Source organism: Amaranthus tricolor, chromosome 1, assembly GCF_026212465.1.
Source record: "Amaranthus tricolor cultivar Red isolate AtriRed21 chromosome 1, ASM2621246v1, whole genome shotgun sequence".
NCBI classification, from domain to species: Eukaryota; Viridiplantae; Streptophyta; class Magnoliopsida; order Caryophyllales; family Amaranthaceae; genus Amaranthus; species Amaranthus tricolor.
The window spans coordinates 40,885,399-40,903,486 of NC_080047.1; the positions used below are offsets into that span (position 1 = coordinate 40,885,399).

General features: G+C 33.8%; 1 protein-coding gene across 1 annotated transcript; it reads right to left on the minus strand.

Moving 5' to 3' along the window:
* Window positions 1-303: 303 nt before the first annotated feature.
* LOC130813552 (telomere repeat-binding factor 1) lies at window positions 304-16,990 on the minus strand. Its single transcript, XM_057679391.1, has 7 exons — window positions 16,724-16,990; window positions 16,098-16,252; window positions 14,653-14,882; window positions 14,421-14,505; window positions 5,883-5,966; window positions 1,266-1,610; window positions 304-672 (listed from the first exon to the last, which is right to left on the minus strand). Exons 2-7 carry the CDS (start codon window positions 16,245-16,247, stop codon window positions 661-663), a joined length of 906 nt encoding a protein of 301 aa, XP_057535374.1. The 5' UTR covers window positions 16,248-16,252; window positions 16,724-16,990; the 3' UTR covers window positions 304-660.
* Between the last annotated feature and the right edge of the window lie 1,098 nt (window positions 16,991-18,088).

Consider the following 18,088-nt stretch of genomic DNA (forward strand, 5'->3'; position numbering starts at 1 on the left):
TTCCCACAAGAAAAGATGAGTGGCAGTATCTTGGATCAAAGGTCACTTGAAGTACACGTTGAAAGGATAGATATCAAAAGCTTATAAACACTAGTCCAAACACTACTTCTAGCATTTCACAAGATTACTCAACCTCTGCCTTCACTTGGCAAACACCCATTAAAAGATGTTTAGTAGTATTCGAACAAGTCTCCCAGCCACTACTCCCACCACTTCGCCAAACATACCCAATGTCTTCGGTAGACTTACTATGGTCTTTGGAGAGAGCACATGATAAATATGAATAAAGACTCAGCAACGTCATTTACAGAAATTCGAAAGTTTGAAAGCACAACATCATCAATTATTCTGTGGTTTAATTTACAAATATATTGCAACAACAATACTATGTAACGTATATAAATGATTGCAGGAGGGTAACAGTCCACAGGACCTGCAAAAGAACTACAACACTGCTTACCTTGGGGATACCATCCTGCGACAGCCAAACGAACATGGCGGCAGAAAAATACATAAAAATGTTTACAAACATAGTTACCAAGATTCCAATGAGACCAAAATTGTACTTTGACAGGCACATTTACATGACTCCGCAACTAGCGATGTGTGTTTATATAGTCAAATATAAATGATGCACAAAATCCCCTCAAAAAGTTTTCATTAAGCTCGCGTCTGCATACCAAAAGCAATAAGTTAGATGAATCAAAACACCAGTCGGAAAAGGTCACTTAACCCAAACAATTTATGATCCTCACCCCCATTGGAAAACAAAAGAAATGGGATAACATTTTGACGAGTATTCAAATTCTTGCAGCATGGTTCTTTTTTCTTAAAAAGGCATGGTTAGTTGATCTACATTTTAGTAATGTATTAATGAAACCAATACATTAATCAAGTCTTCATTTCACTTCAAGTACCTATCTAGGATCCTTGACACTTCAACATAACTATGGACTTTGACACGTAATTTTGGAGCCAAAACATGGAAACTTCTAAGTAAATAAACTTAGTTTGACACTCAGATGTACACCATATCTGACACGAGCACTCACGCTGAGTAACGCTATAATTATAGAAATCAAAGTTAGTGCTTTTACCTGCTCATTCCAGAGTTCTAAATTTTAGTGGCACATTTCAGTGACACAGACTTCTAAAGGTTGTCCAACACCCACTACAAATGGCCCCAATGCAATTATAAAGGGAGAAATATATACCAAGTACCAAATAAATGGTGTCCAAATACTTGATTAGCTGAAAGCACTTACTGTCTTAGAAGCGTTCCTCGCTCGAAGTATCTTAGCTGCTGCGTCTGCAAATGCTTGTGCTGCTTGTGCATCTGCTTCGGCTTCATCCGCTTCCCTGACTGCTTGTTCAGCTTCTGCTATAGCAATCTCTGCCTCAGTTACAGCACGAGCAGCAGCAGCAGCAGCTTCTTCTGGGGTCATGCTTCTCATCTTAGCAAGCTCCAGATCAATCTGAGATTTTAGCATAGATAATTCATCCCTGTCTATTTTTGGCAGACTCAACTGCCTGCCTTCCTGGCCAAGCATCGAAAGATTTCTCTTCTCTGGAATTGAAAAGGACTGTGAAATTTGATACTTCCGTTTAACCTGCAAGAGTGAACCTAATGTTACAGAAATCTACCAAGGTATCACTAAATAAATATAATAGATACAACGCGACAGGCTTCCAAGTGAGCATAAACGTAGATGACAAACGTAATATTACACAAAATAATACTAAATACATGTGATCATCCACAAAGAAGAGGAAAAACAAGCTAATAAAGGTAATCCAATGACAGCTTACAAAATTTTCTTCAGAATTTTTGTTGACAATGTCATACACCATCTTGAAGTACAGCGCTCAAAAAATGTTACCAGGCGACCATCAAAAAAAACTTTTTAAAATTTTAAAGCTAGAACTTAGATACTACTGTTTCCTAGCATTTTTCATTGTCTTTAAATGTTGAGCTTTCAGAAAGGATCATAGTAGAAAGAAGTAGTGAAAATGCGAATGATTCAATGGATGACTTATGAAAGAAAAATGTTTAAAGATGATTTTGGGAATGAAGAAAGACAGAGTATAAACGGTAAGGAGATAGAACGTTGAAGCTTGGGAGACTTAAAAAGAAGGCGACGAAGACCAATGATCACTTGGAGAAAGAAGCGGAAAAGGATATGACAAATCTAGACTTACAAATTGAGATCGTAGAGAATCAAAATGAATGGATATGAAGAATCCATATAGAAAATATGGGAACTAATATATTGGTAGCCGACCCCAATCTTTTGGGATTACGGCTCTGGTAGTGTTGTTGTTGATGATGATTATTATTGTTGAAATATTTAAGATTTTTAATTATTTTCAACCAATTTCATTTAAATTTAAACTACATGAAAATATATACTTGATGTACTACATGAAATTCAAACTCAATTTGAAGACCGCAGGGGACCCATAAATGTTTTAAACGACTCTTGTTAAAACTAGGTATACATAAGTACGATGGTTAACTTTGTTATCACGTTGCAACGTGTATGGATGAAAGAAATTTTGTAAGGATGAATAAAAAAATCAAAAGAAAGATGATAGAATTTGTAGGAAAAAGGGAAATAAAAGAAAAGGAAAAAGGAATAAAAAGGAACAAACCTCTTTTCTTAAACAAACAAGGGGAAATTCCAACATTATTCCATTTACTTGCCATCTCTTCCCCTAATCCTCCTTTCCTTAGATTTTTAGTGTCAATGCAACCCACACCAAGCTTTCTAGGGCCTTAAAATTTGAAAATTCTACTTTTGCATCAAAATCACTTCATAACAAATAATAACCAGAAGGCTTCCCAGGGTCGAAATTCCCCTCCAAATAAGAAAACCAACCTAGTTTAAAAAAGCATGCCGAGGGATATGAAGGATTCCGCTCCCAGGAGTCGGACGACATAAGGTTCTATTACTGAAGGAAGAATCCAATAACGATTATACAAGGAAACGAGAGTAAGGAAAAATAAATGAGCGGGTGGGAAACAAAAAGAGATACTCACTCCATGGACGAAGAAAAGAGAGACATCAATGATGAAGAAAAAGGAGAGAGAAAAGAGTGGGGTTTTCTACCTCACATAATGATTAATACATAATAGTAAACACATGGATGTAAGTGTGATCCTTAATTTCAAAAAGTGTGAGGCGCACCAGGGCCCAAAAGGTCCTTATAGCCTTGGCGCGAAGCACATGGACAAAGGCGTGAGCTTTTTGTAGGCAAGGCACGTTTTTCCCTAAAAAGCTTGAAAATCAATTTAGAAACGTACATACTACTTAAAACTACTTCACATTCATATTTTAGTATCAATAAGCTTGAATACGTTCATTATCCTTGCAGTTTAAACACCACTTTGACACATAACTATTATAATGAGAATATGAAGAATACCCAAAGTTATTTTCTTCTTCACCTACTTATAATTTTTTTTAAAGATGCAACGGCTTCTCAAACTTCATATCCAAAATAAATTTGGGTTTCAAGTTTTATCTATTTTTTACAAACAAACAAGCATAAGTTAATTACCCAACACAACAAGGGCGCGCACAAGGCGCAAATCGAGGTGCACTTTTTAAATTTAAGGCGCGATCGTGGTACAAATCACAAAATGTTCACAATCCTTAGTTTTAAAAAGCGCGCCTCGCTTTGCGCCTTGTGCGCCTCGAGCTCAGGCTCGGCTGAAAACACCTCGGTTGGGTGAGGCAAAGCCCACTACAAGAGCCGTGTGCCTTGGGAGCCTCGATGCGCTTCAGGCTTCGTGTGCCTCCTTGTTGGGTTGGGTAATTAACTTATCCTTGCTTGTTCGAAAAGTAAAACTCAAAACTCAAATTCACTTGAATATGAAGTTCAAAAAATCGTTCCTTCTTTAAGAAAAATAAAAAGCATGCAAACAAGAAAATAACTTCGGGAATTCTTCGTATTCTCATTATAATAGTTTTGTGCTAAAGTGGTGTTTGACGCAAGAATAATAGATGTTTTCAAGTTTTTTGATACTACAATATGAATGTCATGTTGTTGAAGTATTATCTATGTATTAAAATTGAATTTTAAGCTTTAGCAAAAAAGCGCGCCTCACATACAAAAAGCTTGCGCCTTCACCCTGCGCTTTGCACCTAGACTCTAAGGGCCTTTAGTGCCTCAGTGCGCCTCGCGCTTTTTAAAACTAAGTCACAATCAAAACGAATGTGTTTTACATTTGTCTTGACCTACATTTTGGTCGATGTAAAATCAAATAATTGTGATATGGGATACGGACAAGATTCAAACCATGGGATACGAAGATATTTTACCAAAGCTAAAGGAAACTTTCTCTATAGCTATTATCTCTATCTTTATAGGCTAAAATACAAAGCTATATGTGTGTGTATATATATATATATATGAATTTGAGTCCTAATTCCTGAATATGACCCCCCCCCCCCCCCCAACCCCCCCAAACGTCTCTTCCAACTATAAAGGCGAAGAAATCAAAACAATGCTTCCTCTAAATTCCAAATGCAAAAACAATTTTTACATAATACTTTAATCCCAAAAAAGAACCATTTTTACAGGATTGCCCCCCCTCTTTTTTCCTTGTTATGGTTCTTTTTAACAAATGGCTAAATCGTGTTCCACCGACTCTTTAATTCTCAAGCATCCTTGTCCGAAACTGGATACTAACATGGATGGATATTGGTGACTTGACACTTCATTTTGAACAAAAAACAAAAAAATATTCATATACTCCTATTAGCTAAGTATGACACTTGGGGACATACCCATAACCCATCTCAAACTCAAGTACCTGAGAATGAGTAGAGCAGTCGACAAGAATAAAAATGTTCTGAAAATATATAAACCAGGTCCACAGACTGTTTTTATGGCACAAAACATAGAAAAAGGAAAAGCAAACTTCAGCACAAACCACTGAAAATGGTGTGAGAGAACAAAAAAACTGATAAGTAACACTCCTACCCTCTCGTCTTTATATGGCACAGTGAAATGAACACTAGTAAACAATAAATATATACCATCTTTTATGCGGCAGTGCCACAAAGAACAAGAACCCTATATTAAATTTTTGAATCATCAGATGTAGGATTTGAACATTTAAATGATAAACATTTTTAGGTTCCACAACTACTTAGCCCATGAGCAAAGGAAAAGTTGAGAAGGTCACTTATCCTTTTCAGGTTTGACCTTTCTGCAGACTTGAATGGGGCACAAAGTGCAGCCATCAAAGCCGAGTAGAGCTCGATACTACGGATAAAACAAGTTTATACATGGCATCATTGATTTTCTAAACAAATTTAGGAACTATTTGATCACTATTTATTACATTATGAAAAAGCTTTTGCATTAATAAATTTAATTCTATCCTCTTCGATGAATTCTTGACCCTATGAGTGCAATTGAGAGTAATTGCACCATTTCTCTATAGTGAACATAGCTCAATAGAACGACACAATGACCAATCAATCCATCATTGAAATAGCCTAACAGCTCATGAGAAGGTATCCAATTTTAAGCTAGACATAGGCTGCTTGAGCCTTGATGCAACTAAACAGAAGAAATAGCAGGTAAATGAGCACTTTAATACATCGTGTTTACTGAAGTACAACAGCATATAAATTGTCTAAGAGATAAACTGCCACATAACCAACACCACAAAAGTTTGTATTGCAATAGTACCATAAGAAAACTTAAGAACATTTCACACAAAGAAAACTCAAGTACACATCAGTCAAATACCAAAACTTATTAAATGACTGAAAAGTCTAACACGACAAATAGAACAATAAGTGGAACACAAAATTTTCCTAGTCCATCCATAAAATCAACTCTGCATAAGACATAAATTTACTTACCTTAATGAGCTTTCCGCTTGATGTCAAAAACTTCAATTTTGCAGACAATACTCGTTTAAAATCAGAAGGTGCCCAATATTGATCCTAAAGAACAAAAACAAATTAGAGCTTGTACCCTAGAGGTGGAGATATCAAAGGCTTGTTCGACAAAAAATCAAATGCAATGAACTATGCGGATCAAGCCAAGAAAGTGAACATAAGTTTCTTAATTTGAAGTAAAATACAAACAAGTACCATGTTTCATCTACATGCATAGAAATTTTAATTTGGGATGGAACTTTCTGATTTTTTTTTATTGAAGCAGGAACTTTCTGAATTTTGTGTACATGACTTATGCTTTTGAACAGTCAGAATCATATTTGTTGGAGGTATTCCAGGTAATTTTCATAATGCACACAATAAGATTAATCAATTATCAAGTACCAACACATCTAATCACAAGACTTCCAAACAAGGGATCACAAGGTGAGGGTGGCATGTATATCCAGGCCTAACCCTTCTAGATTTCTATATTCCAAACTCAAATCAAATTTTCATGCTCCCAAGTAAACTTACAAAACTGAAAAATGTACCATAAGTTCTAGTGATGCCAAATCCAGAAAATACGAAGTTCACTCATAATCTAAGGTTGCAGCTAAAAAACAAGGTCAATTAATGTATGTATTAGGAAAAAAAAAACAAATGCAGAATTCAAATAAAGCATCACAGATGACAAGAGCTACCTACCAAAACAGAAAAGGATATTGGGGATAAACACAAGGTAAAATAGACGAAACAAAGCATTCTCTAGTAAATTTGTCAGAAAGGTGTCAGAAGAAAATCAAAGTTGTAAAATGAAGACAAGAAGGCAGTGCTTTTGTTCTAGAATCCAGTCAGTTTGAATGCCTCTGAATTATATCCAACCAAAATCTGACAAGTATCAAGTATAGAGAGATAAAACATGATTGTGAGGATACTTATGTAACCTAGTTTCCCATGAACAATGTTATAAATACGAAATCCACCTGAACCACTTTCCCTATTAATTCAATGAATTCCTATTTACCAATTATGTACTACCTCTCCACATAGCAATTTTATTTCCAAGAGCCCACCTGTTGCCAAGCTTTCCTTCTCCGTGATTACCAAAGAGTCTTTTTCTGTTCTATATTCCATTTCCCCCAGATGAACTTCAGTACTCCCACCCCCATGAAATTGACAATAACCTCAACATGGCAAATTACAAGATAATATGATCTATTACTTATAACCCAGATTTAGTGCTCAGCCACTGTTAGCCCAAACTCTATAACTCATATCCAATATGTGTCTTAATATGTGAGTCAGCTAAATTATGAAAATATACAATACTTTAGGCCTAAAAAAAAGTGTCTAAGTGCAATATCCATGTCTGAGTGTAAAGATCCAACACGGGTATACTTGATATAGAATAAGGAGTCCGGGTAATAAAGCGCACTACTACCTCACCCGTCACCAACAAATTGGACCTTTTTAAGACTGGACAAACAGTTCTTGTTGTATCATTCACAGCCACACCACACCCACATTGATTTTTCCATTGAGGGCTTGCCTGAAGTAAGGGCATTAATTATCCGGGAATATTTTCATAAGGGGAAAGTTTACAAGGGGATAGATTTAAGGACTAAACTATTTCAAAGTAATTTTCCTTCAATTTGGTATGAGAATTCATGTTTGTCCCGATTCTCCATACAACATATGCAAAATGACCAAATTTTCTTTTTTTGATAGAAAGTAAAAATTCCGACACAGATGCATCGAGTTAAAACAAGGCCGCATCGCATTGTGTCGGCCACATCGCAATGGTTTTCTAAAACAACGTACATATATTTCCCGTGTTGTTAAAGTGTAAAATAATCGCGTTTCAGAATCAAGTGATATCTTATGGTTTCGACCTATCTTTAAGTGTTACGATAACCGCATCACTCCCGTTACCGCATCACCGTTCCATGACCCCAATCGCGAACATTACCACGTTTTTACTCTATGCACTGATGGATCTAGTAAAAAAAAATTATTCGCAGGCGCAAATTTTGAATTTACAAAAAAATAATTTTCATGACCAAAATACTGAAAAATTAAACATCGCCAAACTTTGACTTATAACACAAACTTCAACATAAATTGCAAACTTTATCAAACAAACATAGATGTTTAAAATTATAAATAAGCATCAATAGAATTGACAGAAACTTAAAGACATTAGCATATTAATTAAAGATCAAATGAAAATGTGGCAACTTTTTGCTAAAATAAATGAAAACAACTAACAAAACAAAGAAGAATCGCCGACCTGAAAATTATGCTCAGACCTAGGTTAGTTACCATGAAAGGAGGAGAATAATGCAAGTCAAGCGTGAATGTGATGTGTGGTGGAGATATTATACCAATATATGTTACCTTAGGCGGAGCTAGGGCAATGCACTTCTTTTGCGCAAGCACAGCCTTAGAAGTTAACCCAAATCCAAATATATAATCAAGCCCATAATCATTATCCCTCCAAGCTATCCAGCCCACTACACTCATTCTAAGCAAGACCTAAAAGGTAAGAAAAGTTTAGATTCTAGAGTAGCTAGGCTAAGTAAACAACATCCATATGATGAGCAATACAACATGGAGTATCATTCAAGAAAAAGTGAAGGTCATGAGCTACCTTTGTAAATAGGATTGTGTTTTACACCAAGAATCAAACTAGGGTGTGGGGTTTCAACCATAGTGCCTAAACAAGGCCGTATCACCATAACACAACCGTATCATAAAGGTTTTTAAGCTTACCGCCAAAATATAGACAAGACAACCGCAAAACCATCTGTATTGCCCATGAAATCTGTTTTGCAACGGTTACCACGACAATAACCAAAATCGTATATTTTGCACAATGGTTTGAAATACTACCTTTAATATCATTTTCTTGCAAAAATTTGTCCATTTATGACTTCTTCTCATGATACTATTATAAAAGGTAATCTATTGTAATGAAAAGGATATAAAAGGTAGTCTTTGGAAAAAAAATTAGAAATCAACACCTCAAAATCAGGCAAAAGGTAGTCCTATGCAAATAATGTTACAGAAGGTAGTTTCTCAAATTAAATCATTAGAATTGAAGTCTATCGCAAATCATGTGTTGCAAAAGAAAATTTCTCATAAATTTGTAGGAAACTACCTTGTATAGCACATTTCACAATACTATTTGAGAAAATCTATTATAAACTACCTTTGATGTTTTTATTTTCCAAAAGATCAACATTACTAAATTCCAAACTAATATATCTACCATTATTTCAATATGTTTTCCTACCCTTCCAATTTTATCCGTTTCTTTTTGTTGAAATATCTCCTATCATGTCATACACTTTTTTCATATTACCCTTGCTTTTCTAACCATTAGTTCCACATAATATACTTACATTGATTTCATTCTCCTTACCTTCTATAACCTCCATGTTAATTACATTATCTTTTCATACTCCATAAAATTTGTAGCTACATGACAAGACAAAACAAACACATGTATACTAGTTTGTATTATGAAACAAAGCTTTAAAAACATTTTCTTTACGGAACATACCTATTTTAAGATTCCCTTTGCAAAAAAAATTATGCACGGCAATTCTTATAAAATATGATTTAAAAGATAGTTTTGGAATATAGACCAAGAATAAAAGTCGTCATTAACGATCAAAATGTTATTGTTTTGCAAACAATATGCAGTTTTTCGCAAACACATATAATATACAAGGTTATTTCAAACAAATATTAATAAATTTATTTATAAAAATGTTCATATTTGTTACCATTTCATAAATGTTGGCCTTCGAGTTGTTGTGTAAATGTATCAAAAAATTACCTAGAGTCGTCAACAAGACTATAAAACTTGGAATTTCATTTACAAATATGAATTCCTAGTTATATTTTAGATGATACATTTTGACCTTTTTACTATTTATACAATGGTTGACCATAATTTTTACTAACATATAAAACGATATTATTTAATAATAAAAGCTGGAATTGTCACTTTCTATAGATTCTAAATCCAAACGATTCACAAATCAAGTTAGAGTAAGACAGAGTTCATGACGTGTTACTTTAGCTCAAATAAGATAAGTAGAGACATTATAAAGTTGAAAGAGAAACAAATGCTTCCCATATTCCAAAGTAATGGGGATATTTAACATGTGACCCATAGAATTGACTGTGGGCCACAAAAAAGGGAACGGATATTAAAATATTATGTGATCGAGGTGTGCTCCTAAAGCCAAAAGGCAAGTTTTATTGAACAAGCATTAGCGCAACTATATGACTTTGAATGTTGCACTTTTAAAAAATAATTATAGTAGGAGGATGTGAGTAATGGAACTGCTTCAACGAATGAGTGGCCATACCTTAAAGGATAAAATTCGATACGAAAATTTTAAAAAAGGATTTAAGAGTCACAAATATTGAGGAAAAAATGAAAAGGAAAGGTTTAGGAAGATTTGGTCATGTGCAAAGACGATGTATTCACAAAGATAGAAAGTTAAAGCTCGAAGAACGTAAAAGAAGGTGAAGAGACCGAAAATGACCTGTAGAGGACGAGTGGAAAAGGAAATGAAAGATTTCGACTCATAGATTGAGATGGTAGAAAATCAAAACGAATAAAGAAAAATCCATGTAGAGGACTATTGAAAATAATATATTGGTTCACACACCGACACAAATCTTTAGGGATTAAGGCTTTGGTATTTTATAAACTTTTTACAAATTATTTCAACTATCATGCTTCTAACTCTACAACATAAAAAAAGGCATAACCAAAGATATGTTACTCAAGTAGTGTAAAAGAGAGTTAAAACCCAAAACTTTTATGGTCCTTCTTAGCTATTATGCTTCTTGTTTTCATGTAGTCCAATGCGCTACTTTGTGCCCTATGATTTTTAATTATGCCTAATTAGAAGTTTCAAAAGGTTGGTATTTGAAAACTAAACATGAAACGAATCTAACAATATCCACATGATTACTTTTTCCTTGTACATAGAGAACAAATTGGACTAGTTGGTGAATAGTGATTACTATTTAGTGTAGCAACAAAATAAAAACACCAGCTGTACAAAGCAAAAAAAATGATAGAGTGGGGTAACAAGAAATCCACCAAAAATCAAAACAAAATAAAAGAGCTCCAATTCATCTCCACCCAAATCATGCTAGCCAAAAACCTCATCAGGTTTTGCCTTATAAAATGTCATTTAGAAAATCTCAAAATAAACCTAAAAGTAAACTCCCAACAATACCAAATAATTCTAATCAACAGGATAATGACATGTGATGGTACATAAAATAAGAAATTTTCATATCCTCGAAAGAATTATTTAAGTTTTCTTTACTCAAGGAAGTCACCATTTCAAAAGTGTTAGTATAAAGCAGTAACTAGAAACATAGAATTGTTTCCAAGACATCCTAATTATTGGATAAGATTCAATCTCAAGAGTTTCAATATGTCTATGTCTTTGGGTTGACGAGGTTTCTTTCCAAGGGAATATGAGTTGTCAGTTGCTCTTTTTCCATTAAGAGCCTTGTCAAACTTCTTAAAACGAAATTCACCAAATTTTTCCCGCTTTCAGTATCTGAACACAAAAGGTTTTCTTTCTACTAGGAACCACTCAAAGGGAAGATTTTAATCCTAACTCAAGATTTTCTAAAAGAGAATAAATAGATTTTCTTAGCTCCATGCAGTTTGTGCAAAATAGAACCAAAAAAGCTTTTTCTTCGCTGTCTTGTAGCAAATTGCGACTAGAGGAAAAAAAAACTTTATTCATAGTCATTACAGTTTTTGCCTTAAGGAAAAAAGTATGATTATCATATTACCCTCCTGTCCTTAGATCCTTATTGCTCGAAAAGAGGATTAAATTAAGATTTTCACATTAATAATATAATCATCATTAGAAATAGAGTGCACTTAAAAAAACAACGTATTTTAAGAGTAATATTTGAAGTTACGAAAAGCTTTTATAGTTTAAGTCAAGTATTAGCTTGCACTTGAAATTTATTGATAACAAAATGCTCTATGATAACTCAAAGAAATATTCCTTTTGTACATGGAGACAACTATTGTACAAAAATGAGGTTGCATCATATCATATCAAACAAGTTAGTTGTAATGGTATTTCAATCTAGCAAACTGAATACTATGGTTCAACAGATTTCTCGTGGTCTCGAGTCTCGGCGGTACGACAGCATCACCCCACAATTGCAAAAGAAACAACACTTTTGCACTATGGAAGCAACCCATTGATAATTTTCGGATACTTTAAATCTCATTAAAAAATACAATTCCACAAGTGTGACAAACTCAACAAAAACTCCAAACCTTCTCCCCTTAATCCCTAAGCAAGCATTGTGTCGAACACATGATTAATCACAATGAACAACCAAGGAGGAAGCTGAACATCCGGCCCCAAACTATAAATAGCGTCACTAGGTGGCCTATAAACAAACACTCAATATAAGGAAGAAAAAAAATTCCTAAACTCTTCATCCACCAAGAGCTGAAGTAATTATTCTTCTTCATCCCACACAAAAAAAAATGGAGTTAAAGAAAATGTGTCATAAATTTTCTAATTAGCAAAGTTTTAAAGTAAAACTCTACAACAACCATATGTGCCCAAGCCACCACAAATACATTGCATTTATGATTTTACCATCTTCCACAACACACACTTTTTACAAAAACAAAATATGCTTGGTAAGACCACAACCAACTTTTCCAAAGAACTTAGCGCAAGTGTAGGAAGCCTAAAGATTTTAACACAACTGAAGATGTAGAACTAAGTTAGCAAAGGAATGAATACACAACCCCCTATCTTCACAATACTTTTCAAAACATTTTTCTACACTTCTCAACAATTCCACTAAACCAAGTACATAACCTTCAAATAGCCTCTCCAACAAAACTCTAGAGTCTAGACTGTATCCAATAAATAAAAATCAAATCTACATGTGCAATCAACCTATTCATCGATAAAATGGAGTTCTAACTATGGTAAGGCTCCCCAGGAACAATAAAAATTCCACTCCATTATAAGATCCCAACTCTTTATTACAAGTTCCTCAATTTCTTCCCACTGTCTATAGAGGCACACAAAAAACAACTACTAAATGCTTCAAAAAAATTGTGTTTTCAGAAAGGGGATGCCTACCTCAATTTCTTGACTATAGGTTTCTTTAAGAATTTTAAAGATTGATGTTTCGCACCAAGCCCTTAGCGTACCTATGACCAAAACTCGAAGTGGTCTCCCATATTCAACCAACTTAAACTTCATTTTAGAATACCTACTTCTATGCTTCTTCACAATTAACATCTTAGTCATTTTTTAGATTAGTTGTTAGATGCTCCAACTTACTAATTAGAAGATCTACAACATATGACATGCCATGTCAATACCATCATGTTTCTCCTTAATACACACGTTTAACCATTTTGGTGATTTAAAGAACTTACTAAGTTGTGGAAAAGTGAGGGAGAAAATGAAAAACAATTTTTTTTGAGAATCGTTGAGGCATTGGAGGTTTCACTAAAAAGAATTGAGATGAGGCAATCAAGCAAGGTGCATGAGGCACACTTAAAGAGTACGAATTTCTAAGAAAGAGAATCAGTGGCAAGCCTTTAATATGTGGAAGGTGCACAGGCATGGCAAAGAAAAAAGCCTTGAAAGTAAAATTGAGCTTATTCAAACTTAACATAGGGAGAGAAACCCTCCTTGCCAAACACGTCATTCATGTCGTAATCTTGATTTAACAAGTCAAATTTCACTTCGATTGTATTTTTACAAATTCAAGTATAACAATCTTAGAAAGTAGTAAAATGCATTTTCCCTCCTCAATCACGTTAAGATTCCTTAAGAATCCTAAATCCAGCTTAATAAAAACAGGCTAGCACTTCAATCAAGCCATATATGTCGTTTATTGACATATCCCTTCTCACAAATTAAGCAAATCAATGCACATTTTGCGTTAATATTCTAATTGACCAACAAAGACAACTTCTATTAAAATACTCATCATAATCTCAGAATCAGCATCTTAAATTTTAACGCTATAAATCCAAGACAACTTTATAATTTTAATTATGATTATTCAAAGCATAATATTCAAATCTACAAGAAAAGATGTTCTTGCTAAACTTCCAAGCAATAAACGCTAAAATTGTCCTCAAAGTGTAACTTGACTTTGATTCCAGAATAGCAACACCTTGGGCTTCATCTATCACAACAACAACATTATTTAAAAAAAAAAGTTACAAAGACCTGATTTACACTATGTTTAGGCTTTAACAATAATCTAATTCATCTGGTACCCCCTGAAAAGAGTTCCGAAAGTAACAAGGGAAAGTAGCTTACATGCAAAGTATAATCCTTCATGAAAAACATTTTTCCAAGAGGCCAATACTGTTTTCCAAATTATAACAAGACACTCAATATGTACTTCAGCTCTAATCAATTAAATGATTCATGTACACAACCTGAAATCTAAGTGACAGATTACCTCTATATATGAAGCAATAGCAGTTTTATTAGAACCGCCAGGTTCCTTCAAGTTGACTATAGCTTCCAATATAAGGTTGTCCAGCCTACACATCGGTAAAACAATAGTGAGTGATGTTACAGGAGTATGGATACATAAGACCTATTAAATGAGAAATATAGATACTTCTCAATGATAAATTGCAGTAGAGCAATGAAATTCACCAAACCCAGACAAACAGTTAATATCCAACCTTACAATGGATCTTTTTGGGGCTAATGTAATCTGGATAGCAGCACTTGGAGTAACAGCAGGCTTAACATCTGGAGTCTCTTCATCACTTAGGGGAACATCACTAGCACTAGTAACGTTCTCCTCTTGCTTAACATGTGTGGATGGCATTGGAATTCTTTTAGGAGCTACCCTAGATTTCTCCCTAGACCCGAATCCAGTCGTCATCACGCTCATATTTCTCCACTTGTCCTGGTGGACCAGTCACAAAAATGTTCTTAGCAACACAAGCATCACCAAGAGTAAAAAAAAACACTTATAAATTCTTATTAGTTCTTGGACATACTTAGAAACAACTGAGACCTGCAACATCCATAAGTAGACCATGAAAACAAAATCACCAAAAAAAACAAAGTGTTTCTTCTTCTATAAACATTTCAAAGTAGATTAAAGGCGTACACAAGTCGGCAAAAATCAACAAAATTTGGCCTTCAACATAATAACTTAGAAAAAATAACAGTTGACATATGGATAATGACAACACTATGGTTTAGATTTTGCAGTTTAAACTTAACTGTTAAAGTGTCTCGACGTTGAACAAATCCAATCTTTCTTTTCCATTGCAACACGATTTGCAATACATAAACGCAATAATTATATCTTTCACTTTTATCGAATTGAAATTATGAAAATCTACATAAAGAAAAATCTACAAGATCCAACATAGCTACATTTTTTGCAAGGTATTTATCCCCAATGACAGTCAATGTGAACACGTGAATAGCATGGGTCAAAATGTTTCAAAAAAGTATGAAGTACAGTTATAGACCAAACATTCACCAATTTTGACATACATGACATTCCTTGTTGATTCAAGCAAAATAGGTAAAAAATAATCCTCGCATTCTATTACCCCAATGCAAATAGTAGCTCCTATCTGAGTGGGGTTTTGAGGATAAGATGTATATAACCTTACCCATGTTAGTGATAACAAAAAGGTTATTTCCGATTGCTCCTTGGTAATACACATCATTTGCAACCAATGGCGGATCCATGCATTGTATTAAGTGGATTCAAAAAGTCACAAAGTCAATGCTGCATAACTGATACATTTATACTTGTTCAAATTGATTAATATATATCACTACAGGTCTACAGCAATATACTACTTTCTATTTAGAATCTTTTTCCGGTTAGCTATGTGAAGTGGGAAAATCCAATAACCTTAATTTGTTTTTTAAATGTACTATACATAAATTTTCAAGAGTCGGAAGAGTCAAACACGGTCAAATGACCCACAAACTCATAAGACTCCGTCCACGTTTGCAACTTCACATAAATAAAAAATGCACAAAATTTAATGAGTAATTTAACATAATTTATTGTAATCAGAAACCAAAAAAAAATATAAATTTTTGCTCAATGAGAATGGACAGTAAAACAGATCCTCGTTTAACAAATTAATACCTTGAGATCCACATTCGAACGTAAGTACAAGACTTCACTAAACTCAGGGTCTTTAAGAATAGTTCGCCACTTTCCAGCCCCATGTTTAAGAACCCCAGCTTTAAGGGCAGCTTCTTCTTCTGCAGTCCACTTCTGCTTTGGAGCACCCATTTCCACTGACACAGTACATTGTCATTAGTTGCTCACCCAAAAAAATTCAAACAGATAAAATTTACCCCAAAAATCAAAATGACACTTGATTAAAAAAGTAAAAATTGAAGAAAAATTCAACCACAGATTGACTTGTACTATTATCAACAAACGAAGAGCTTTCAAAAAAAGAGGATGATAATTTACCACAACTTCGATAAAGAATCAAACAATCTATTAAAAGTTTAAAACCCAAGGCTTTTAAATGACAATGATATTTTTACCACAATTTTCAATACAGAATCAATGAATCACATAAAAAACATTAGTGGTACTAAAAATCATAGTCCAAATCAAATTTAATCACAAGAATGAAAACCTCAATAGATACGAGTAATTCAAATGGGAAACACACAAGATAAACAAGAAATTCAAGTGAAAAAAAAAATCAAAAAAAAAGTAAAAAGAAATCGGAGAATTAGGAGAGATGAATGTACCAGTTGATCAGGCTCGGATGCGGCATGCACAAAATTGAAAACCCTAATAAAAAATGGAATTGGATGGTGGTCGGTTGTATTTGAAGGAGAGAAAGCTGGGAAACAAAATCAGATTGTAAAGGAAAGATATGATCATCAATCGGTAAAGGAAGGTGGCAAAATCAAAATGCACACAATGTGGTGCGGTGGAACTAAACACTTCATTCTAAACTAGACCTTCAAGTATTCTACCCAATCCCCCTGAGTCTCTTAAAAAAAATTCTCATTTGTTATTTTAGAACCTTTTTCCATAATATTGCCAAACGAAAAATTATTTCTCACTTTGTATGAAATGGGAAAGTATTTTCCACAATACCGTCCACGTAGAATAGGTGTGAGAAAATTTCTTTTTTCTTTTTTTTAAATATAACCGCTAAGTTTGTACTAAACCGCTAGATGAAATGGCGGTTTTTTATTAGTTTCATTTTTTAAAAAAATAAAAAAATTGAAGCTTGAGTAAACCGCCACTTGAGATGGCGGTTTTGTACCTGTACAAAACGTGACCAGTTTGCTATTTTTCTCATTTGATTTCACTTCTTCCTTGCTTCTTTCTGCCGCTGCTCTCTTAAAAAAAATTCCAATCCTCATTTACTTTATATTCACAATTCCTCTCATTCAACTAAATTAATCAACTACATTCTCATCTTCTCCTTCTTTACTTGTTCATTTTCATCATCATTTAAGGTATTAATATAAACCCTAATTTATTTCAATTTGCAAATTGAATATTTTGTTCATTATTGTTGTCATTTGAAGTTATAAATACATTGATTGTTTGTTACATTCTCTTGATTTCATGATTTAAACTTACATTTTACACATTTGTAGTTGAATTTTATGATTTGGTTTGTATGCATATAAAGTGTTTGATGAAATGCTTCAATGAAAGTTTATTACTTTGTAGGGTTAGTTTAATGGTTTTAGTATATATTCATGATATTTTCAGCTTTATATTTGAATTGAACCTTCTAATAAGTGTTCCCATACCTTAATATCACAAATTCTGGTATTCACATTTACACTTCCCTTACTCACAATCAACAATGAAGTGTATGTGAAATCACATGAAAAACATGCTTGTGTTTGCAGAATATGGATCATTATCCCGTTATAGTGTATTGGGGTGGGAAAGTAAGTTATATCGGATCTGATGTTGTGTATAATGGAGGATTAAATACAATGATGTTTATCCATCGTCAAAATACTAATTTTGAGGTGTTAATAGAAAAATCTATGATGTAATTGGTTGTGATCGCAACTCTTTTATGTTAAAAATGGAGATGAAAATGTGTTAGTCCCAATTAAGAATGATGAAAGCATAAGTGC

Bases quoted from the DNA above. Each gene is read 5' to 3' on its own strand.
- LOC130813552 (XM_057679391.1), bottom strand. From the start codon at position 16,247: ATGGGTGCTCCAAAGCAGAAGTGGACTGCAGAAGAAGAAGCTGCCCTT. The intron at 14,883-16,097 runs GTATTAATTTGT...CTGGTCCACCAG, and splicing joins GTTCGAATGTGGATCTCAAG to GACAAGTGGAGAAATATGAG. The intron at 14,506-14,652 runs GTTGGATATTAA...ACCGATGTGTAG, and splicing joins CCAAAAAGATCCATTGTAAG to GCTGGACAACCTTATATTGG.